The sequence below is a fragment of the Lampetra planeri genome, chromosome 44, assembly GCF_965212315.1.
Source record: "Lampetra planeri chromosome 44, kcLamPlan1.2.h2, whole genome shotgun sequence".
NCBI lineage: Eukaryota > Metazoa > Chordata > Hyperoartia > Petromyzontiformes > Petromyzontidae > Lampetra > Lampetra planeri.
In genome coordinates, this window is record NC_136150.1 from 8004877 (window position 1) to 8014070 (window position 9194).

General features: G+C 46.0%; 1 protein-coding gene across 1 annotated transcript; it reads right to left on the reverse strand.

Annotated features, from left to right (window-relative positions):
• Positions 1-4089: 4089 nt before the first annotated feature.
• Positions 4090-8789, reverse strand: RPS23 (ribosomal protein S23). The gene is made up of 4 exons (XM_078614561.1): positions 8682-8789; positions 6181-6340; positions 5471-5591; positions 4090-4306 (listed from the first exon to the last, which is right to left on the reverse strand). Exons 1-4 carry the CDS (start codon positions 8683-8685, stop codon positions 4160-4162), a joined length of 432 nt encoding a protein of 143 aa, XP_078470687.1. The 5' UTR covers positions 8686-8789; the 3' UTR covers positions 4090-4159.
• Positions 8790-9194: the final 405 nt, after the last annotated feature.

Below are 9194 nucleotides of genomic sequence, written 5' to 3' on the forward strand. Positions count from 1 at the left end.
TCTTGCGACCTGGAATGGTAGCGGAGGTGTTGTCGTTCAAGTGCATTTTGTTTCACCAGGTGACGCAACTCAATGGACGAGGGCAATCTGATTTGCAAGTGTGACCTTCACCATGGGAGCTAGATGTTACCTATCTCGCCTAATATACAGGAGGTCGTGGGTTCGATCACGACCCTGACGCCTGCTGTATATTTGGAGTTTGCAAGTTCTATCTCCCCGTGGTCACGTGGATTTTCCTCCGGGTTTTCCTTGCACATTTAGAAATATACGTTTAGAGTATTTGGCCGCTGCTATACATTTCCACACGATGATAATCCACTACGTTGAGTTCTAATTTGTGGCCAGGTCGCTTCTGAAAAAATAGCTACACCGCTCAGTGGGCCTTACCTGGTAATATATAAAATATATAATAATAATAATAGGGTTTTTACCCTTTTTTCTGGCAACTAAGCTGAAACCTGTTTACAAGGATTGATGTCTGCATTAACCACAATACTCGCAGTCAAATGCAAATATTGTGGTTAATGCAGACATGAATCCTCGTAAAAAGGTTTCAGTTTTGTTGCCACAAAAAAGGGGAAAAGCCCTATTATTATATTTTGGTACTGGCAAAGGAGGTCTAATGATGAAATATAAAGAAAGTTTAGTTCAGTTCAGGAGTCTATACCAGTAGGGGGCAGTGACTGCTGATTGTTAGCTATCAACGCACCGCAGTAATAACCAGGGCGGTTGCTGGATTCGATCCGCGTGAACCTCTGTGACAAGCGATGAACGCTCTCTCGCTAAGCCATGCGTGGTCACTCTTCCAGCGATGGGGAAGGCTCACGTGTTGACATATGGAGGAGGGGAGTGTTTTACAATTGTAATGCCATGGTGACACCTGCTGCCCAGGAAACAGAAGCACGGGGACGGCCACGGTTGAAGTAACAACCAATCAGAGAAGGAGGTGTATCTGGGGCAAAGGTAACAGGTGGGGTTAGCCGAGATACTCCGGGAACCTGATCGAAGATTCCACGAGAGGGCGTGGCCAGAGGCGGGGCCTAGCCACGCCTGGGGGGATATAAGGGGGAGTGGACCCGGGGCTCGGGCGTGGATTCTTGGCTGCTTTGCTGCTCGCCAACATCTCTCTCCGTCGTCTGGCCACGTGGAAGATCTCCTGCGTGGTTTCCATCGCCGTCATCGTCACGCCGCCAGCCAGCAGCGTGGCCGAGTGAAGGCGGTGGGACCACGCCGAGTGATCGGCTGTGTGTAGCCAGTAGAGACTCTAATATTGAAGTGTTGTACTCAGAGTGAAAAGAATAAGGTTGGTCTGTGTTGTGCCCAGTGTGAGAAATAAAAGACTTACCCTCTACATGATGTGTCATGGAAGTCGCTCATTACACAATGATGCAGAAGGCTCCTTCTTCCACTCGCTGTGATATTGTATATTTGAGCCGCGTGTGTTGGTGCCAGTACTTCTGTCTGTGGCAGCTGTGTTCCACTGCGGGGTGGGGGGCAACGTTCCGCTACAACTCTTGAAGCACGCGCAGTGCTTATACATGGCAGCTTGACTAACAATTTATACCAGCTGCTGGGAAGCTTACACAAAGGAAATGTTCCCCTCTCCGTCTCTAAACATTCAGCTTAAGTTACCACCGCAGTATCCCAATGCAGTCAGGTGATTTTCCGATTTTTTTTTGTGGGGGGGGGGGGGGGTGTGAGATTGCATAAATATGAATGCGTCGTGAAACCCGCCACCACCCGACACAGCCAATTAGTACGGTTTATCCTGTAAACAAAACGTGCCAATTGGTTACTGCTTCAGCACATCGGTGTGTTGGAGAGTAAACCCACAACGTTTACATTTCGAGTACGACGTTTCGTTGGTGATTGCAACCAGCCTCATCAGGCGATTTGCCAGAATTGTGAAGAGGTCTTCCTGTTTCCGGTCTCCAATAGAAGGGTGTTGTCATCACGTGTTAGCCTATCATGTGGGAAGATCAGAAGGGGGTTTCATGTGATCATACAATGCAGTGTTCTTCTTCAACGCAAGGTCACCAGGGGCCACTGTGGAGGCCCTGGTGGTCTTTCGCGCGGCCCCCGACAATTATAATACACACATAACACACAAATAGTGCACAAATAATACACACATAGTGAAGGCACCCCTTATTATCGTGCTGCTGTCAAACCCCCGGTGGTTTCAAATGGTGTGGCGGCCCTCACACTGATGATGTCTCGTCGGCGAAATTGCCACCCTCCCCCCTCTGAAAATAAGTGAAGAACACTGATATAACGTGAACTTGCACGGAGTTGGAGCTGCGAGGCTGGTGTATGGTGCCCTCTAGTGGCAACATTAACACGGAAGTGAGGAGCCTTTCTGGCTATCAGGAGTGTTCGGCATACCGCAGATCTCTTCTAAATCAACACGCTTGTTTGTCTGTAACGCACACCGGGACACACAGGAAAAGATAACAGTTTGGCCAGGTGATGAAGGGGGTTATGACGTCACACCACGCTGGTGAGGAGGTGGGGAGGGGCTGATTGGGCTGAGATGGCGGGGTTGATGACCTCAGAGGCACTGGGATGTTGGGGAGCGGAGTACCGACGTCACGAAAGATTGCGATGAAGATGTGAGTGATGACGTCACACCCCACTGGTCGAGTGAAGGGATGACGTCACGCTGGACTTGGGTGGTGGTGAGATGGGTTGAGGTCACGCGACAACGGGTAAAGTGGACAGGGAGTGATGACGTCGTGACGCAGGAGCGGGCAATTTATGACGTCACGCGACATTGGTGAGGTGTCGGATGATGAAACGTACATTTTCACCATCCTTTTACTACAGAAGTTCCACGGGTTCCTACTACAGTGATTACATGACTCAGGTTGTAATTACAAATACATATATAAAAACGAATTAATTTAATAAACACTTGTTAATGGACAAGCTAATGGTTCATTCCGTGTTGGGTGCAACATCTCTAGATGACTTACATTGACAGTAACGTCAGCCACTGGTACGCACATCACTCGACAACCCACTTGGGACGTTGAGTCATTGGATGTCGACTTATGACTAATCACCAGAGGTGGGACAAAGTCATTGTTATGCAAGTCCAAGTCGAGTCGCAAGTCATCAAATTCATGACTCGAGTCTGACTCGAGTCCAAGTCACATGACTCGAGTCCACATCTCATAGGTGGGACAGTCATTGTTATGCAAGTCCAAGTCGAGTCGCAAGTCATCAAATTCATGACTCGAGTCTGACTCGAGTCCAAGTCACATGACTCGAGTCCACACCTCTGCTAATCACACAGCTGGCTGTCCAGTTAACCGTTCAAATTTTGGCCATTTGAAAAACAGCCTCGTTGCCATTAAGTACAATGTCGAGACTGTTATCCCGGATTTAATTTCACTCACTTGTTGCCCTAAACCAGTTATTTTCAACTTAAAAATGGCTTTGAAAAAAACTTTCTATCCACAAACATCAAATTGCAAAACAATGGTTGTGTATAAAAAGCATGACACACCCATGTGTTAACATGCCCTCGTGTGAATATGCATCATAAAAAAGACCAACATTATTCTGTTTCTTTGGATAAAATGACAAGTTTTAGATGTGCATTGGGTGCTGCAGTGGCAGGATGCTATCTTCCAGGCCTGGTAAACTGGAGGTTGTAGTTTCAATCCCAACACTGATGCCTCTATATTTGGAGTTTGCATGTTCTCCCCATGGATTTTCCTTCACATCCTCCATTTTTTTCCTCCACATTTAAAAACAGAATATTTGGCTTCAAAACATTCCCACATAAGCCACTTCGTTGGGGTATCATTTGTGGCCAGGCCACTTCAGAAAGAGCTTTACAGCTCAGTGGGCCTTTCCTGGTAAAAAACAAAGTGGGTCCTGGAAAATTAAGATGACCACACGGGAGCTGGAACCAAACAGTGCAGAACTTCTACAAGAATTACAGGGCAAGACCTATGATGGGACAAGACCATGCAATGTGGCAGTACTGGATTGCCCGGATGTGTCAATGACTACCTGGGATGGACCAAGTACTAAGTGTGTGTTACAGAACCATTCGCACAATGACCAGCAAGACATGAGTAAACTGTGTCCATGGGTTTATTGATGAAACTGCACAAACGCGCCTGCGCACACATGGCAGTGTGACGCTTTATGATCGGGGCCGCTCCTTCTTCTCCTTGTAGAGGGCGAGCAGCGACACGTTGGCCACCTTCACCACCTTGAAGCGAACGCCGGGGATGTCTCCCACGGCGTGGCCCTTTCGGCCGAACCCGGCCACCAGGACCTCGTCGTTTTCCTGCGCGAGGGCGAACGGTTCCGGGGATGGAGGGGGGGAAAATAAAAAAGAGATTCACAATTAAAGTCAGAACAATCGCAATCGCCAATAGAGCCAACAGATGCTGCATAGAGTACAAATGCAATTCGAACGGCGATATAATACACGCGAGGTCAGCATGGTGATATTTCCTACGTTGATGCTGTTGTTGATGAAAAGGGACATTTGCCAAAATGTACATCGGGACCAAAGGTTTGAACTGGCAATGTTGCCGGGACTGTGTTGGGCTGACCAATATTGACGATGTACATGCGTATGTTGAATTTCTTTCGCACCGTACGTAGCCACACATGCTAATTGGATATACGGCAGAACAAATTAGATACAAAAAGCTAAATATATCTTATATATATCTTGTATATGTATTTTGCTTTTAGCTTGAATATAGATATTTTGCTTCTTGCATATTCCTGCCTATTGCTACAACTAGGCAGCATCCCAAATGGGACCCTGGGGGTTTGTATCACTCATGAGAAACTAATTCCTTTACAAAGTAACACTATTCACACCATTGCAATGCCCTTGAGACATCCAATTGTGTAAATTAAAGTAACAATATAACTCTTGCACGAATGGTGCCTTTGATGTCTTTTCTTTACTGTTAAAGCTGTGGGGAAAAAAAAGAGTTGAGCTTTTTGGTTGTATCTTCCGAAAATCATTCTCCATCTAGGATAAAAACCTGAAAAAAGGGACCCTTAATCAGAATACAAATCTGTTGCAGCAGTTTTGACCATAACCATGAGTTACAAAAAACTCCCATTACAGAGTTATCTATGTATTTAATCTATTTCAAAATGAATAATTTCAACCTCTCATTTCAACGAATTTCATTCATATCAGTTGCACGCATGCAGTGTTATTATTTTTCAAGTGAAGAATGCATAATTGTTAACATGCAGTAACCTTGATTTAAAGCTTTCGTGACTGCAGGGATTCATATTCTTGGTTCTTTCAGTAAAGTCACGTAGAAGGGAAAAAATAAAATAAAAATATAAAACAATAAAATTCTCACGACGTTTCGACTGCAACACAAGCAATCATTATCAGGTGTGAAAAAAAATCAGTGACTTTACCGAAAGAACCAAGAATATGCAGTAAACTGTTTCATCGACCGAGCCTGGTCACCTCAATGAAGTTGAGGCAGCCATCGTTGGGGACAAAGGCGGTGATCTTCTTCCCGTTCTTGATGAGCTGTACACGCACACACTTGCGGATGGCGGAATTCGGCTGCTTGGCCTCAACGCCGCTGTCAACGGAAAGAGATAATAAAGCAGAAAATCATTTTCAAGGTATAATTCAAGTCAAAGAAAGCCAATCATTATTGATTAAGGTAACAAGTGCAAGTATATGACCATTGTATTCACAATGACATGGTACAAGTTTAACATCTCCCTCTCAATATTAAAACATGACCTAAAAACTCCCATTAACCTAACCGTACCTTCAGATTAGCATGGTTGGCTCCATACGGTGTGAAAGAGGTTCAACATACATAACAGCATGCTACAGATTTTTGCAGAAAAGTTTAACCGAATCCAAAGACTTTCACGAGGAACCTGCATTGTAATGTTTGGCCAATTCCATTCGGAAGTTTCGCAAGTGGCAGAAAACCAGTGAGAATTCACTCGTCTCCTACCATCTCCTGGCCACTATTCCCGTTATTGCCTGTGCTCCCCCCCCCACCCAGCCACTACAACCTAACACCGTGCTAATCGGAGGGGTGATTGGCTACGTTACGGTGCAGAAGAAGTTCAACATCCACACGTACATAGGCACAACACACGAAACGCACGCTTGACATTCACTCCACCTCGCTCGCTTCCCCAACCACGTACATCTTTTCGAGGACGATCCCCTTGGCGTGAGAGGCTCCGCCAAACGGGTTGGCCTTGAGCGCCGTGCCCAGGTGAGCCTTCTTGTAGCTCTTGTCGGACCAGCGCTGCTCGCGGCGCAGGTTTCTCAGCTTCCTGGCGGTACGCAGACCTCGGCACTTACCTGGCCACAACAAATAAAACGCACACTTGATCACATTATATTTCGATTTAAAGCTTTCGTGACTGCAGGGATTCATCTTCTTGGTTCTTTCGGTAAAGTCACGTAGAAGGGAAATAATAAAACATAATAAAATAATTCTCACGACATTTCGGCCACAACGCAAGCAACCGTCCTCAGGTGAAGAACAGGTCTGTCGGAAAGACAGCGTCTGATGGTGTTCATTCAGACGCTGTCTTTCCGACAGACCTGTTCTTCACCTGAGGACGGCTGCTTGCGTTGTGGCCGAAACGTCGTGAGAATTATTTTATTATGTTTTATTTTTATTATTTTCCTTCTACGTGACTTTTCCGAAAGAACCAAGAAGATGGATCACATTACACTCGAGGCATTGGGTGGAAGTGTGGCAAGTGCTCTTTACGATTCACCTACAGTGTGTCCTCAAAATACCATGACAATTTAGGGGTGGGCTTCCCTGGTATATCCGTTCTCTATAAACAAAACCCCTCTTATTTCAAGTCCAAATATGGTCCATTTACAATTTCATTTATATTGCTTGTATATTATACGAATATATAAAACAATATACAAATGTAAATAAGCAAGTACCGAAAATCACAAGCCAATTCTCGCTTTCTTCATAGCCACCTTCTATTACCAGTAGCACTACCGACTTGCCAACTGGTGGCACGAATTCCACGTTAATACATCAAGATCCAACCTCACTGTTTTACCACCGTTACTTGTCCTTCCTCTGCACCTCCGATTAGCACGGTTGAATAAACCTCAACATGCTGTACGTATAAATGTTAGGCCTCTCCCCAAGCTGCTATCTTGCACGATTCTGCGATGTATCAAACTGGCGTCTGCACACGAGCTGATTTCATTTGCTTCACCTCCTCGTCAAGACGTCCTCAGAAGCGTTCCATTACTTTTCCATTGCAATCGATACGTGTTGCTCTATACCTAACAATGGCCGTTTTCATTTTGGTTGTCCTCTGGAATGCGTTCCATTTCTTGGCTGCCACTTCCATCCCACTGGGATTTTTGCACACAGCGTTGGTGTCCGGTGCTTTTTCTGGAAGTTTTTAGCTATTTTTCCTGGATTTTTGTGTTTGCGCATAGTCACTTTAAGATGTTTTCTTGTTAATGTTTTTTGTTTGTTGCGGTTGCACCCGATTCAAGAGCCGAATGGCTCACAGGGCTACACCAAATACATGAAACTGAAATTAAACCTCCAAATAGTCCAATGTTAAAAATGCAATAATCACAGCACGCGTGAACTATACTTAAGCACTGGCCCTGCCACGTGCATGAGCGCATCGCCACATGGTTAGCAAAGGAAACGAATGCCCCTTAAAAATATATACCCGCAGTATCAATATAGCTCTTTGTCAACCAAGTGGTAGATGAAAGCCTCCCCCCCCACACCGCGGCCATTCAGGTGGGTTGCTATAAGATCATAACTCACCCCACTGGTTTAACACGTAGGCTTTCGCGACCAATATCATCCATAATAAAGGTTTTTTGGGGTTTGATCGCGTTAATGTGCCCCTAAACCCGCCACCACCCGACACAGCCAATTCGTTTCTACAATCTGAAACTCAGATTGTAAATGTTGTAGATTTATATTCTTGGTTCTTTCAGTAAAGTCACGTAAATAGAAAAAAAAATCTCAAATAAAAGCAAAAAACCCACAACGTTTCGATCGCAACACAAGCGATGTGACTTTACCGAAAGAACCAAGAATATGAATTCCTGCAGTCATGAATGTTGTAGATTTGCTCTCCAACACACCGGTGCGCGGTTGTAGTAACGACTCGGCGTGTTCTGTTTACGCGACAACCCTTACTTGGCTATGTCGGGTGGTGGCGGGTTTAACGCCACATTTATATATTTACGCGATCTTACCCCCCAAAAAAACACATTTACGAATTCTTCACCACTGTGGTCAGAGCGGGCCTAGTAAAGGCGGCGCCGCATAGACGCTTGGGAGCATAGCAGTCCACACAACAAACGTTGCGGTGGTGGTACCACCTCTCCGCAGACGACATAACTACGACGACGCGAGCTAGAATCGTGACAGCTGCTCGCGGTAGGGCGAGGCGGCCTCTTCAGCGCGCCTGCTGGGAGGGTGGAAGCCGCCATGTTGAGCGAGAACTCCACACACACCACGCGGCCTGGCTAACCCACGCACTCACGGCGTCTCTTTGACCGCCTACTTCGCTAAAAACATATCGCGCGCGGTCGCCAAGACTCGGGCGTCTCGGCGAAGCGTTTTGAGCGCGGCGATCCCGCGCGAACGTCGCGTTCGTGGCGCTTTTCCCGCGGCGCGGATGCTCACCCATGGCGGCTCCACGTTCTTCACGGGGCGGAAGAGAGAGATCCCAGAAGCCCTTGCGCCAAACTCAACCCCGAGGACCTCCCCCGACCCCCACCTCCTGACTCCCCACCCCCCACTGCCAACTTTAGGTGACTAAAGTTACTCCTGAGCGTACACCACAATTAAACACAATTAAACTACTGCTTTTTATTTGAGCAGGTAAGGCTAACTTGAGATACGTACTTTTTTTAGAAGCCACCTGGACATTATAAATGGTGGCTTGTTGTGTGGAAATTTATATCGGTCAAATAATCGAGTAACAAAAATAAATCACACGCACCCTTACGATATCTTGCCATAAGAATTAACAGTTATTAAGCTCCTATTTTTGTTTAATTTATTCGGGAGGAATTGATTACATTTGATTTGATTAGTTTAATTAAATTAATTGAAAACTCACCTGGGTCCTACGGTTAAATTGAACAGGCACTTTCTAGGAGCGCGGTGGATGCCTATAACCTCGTGAGCGGCACG

What these genes read in the sequence shown, in the direction of transcription:
- RPS23 (XM_078614561.1), bottom strand. An exon ending in GGGATCGTCCTCGAAAAGAT is followed by an intron (nt 5,592 to 6,180) that starts GTACGTGGTTGG and finishes TTCCGTTGACAG; the next exon opens with CGGCGTTGAGGCCAAGCAGC. An exon ending in GCTGCCTCAACTTCATTGAG is followed by an intron (nt 4,307 to 5,470) that starts GTGACCAGGCTC and finishes GCCCTCGCGCAG; the next exon opens with GAAAACGACGAGGTCCTGGT.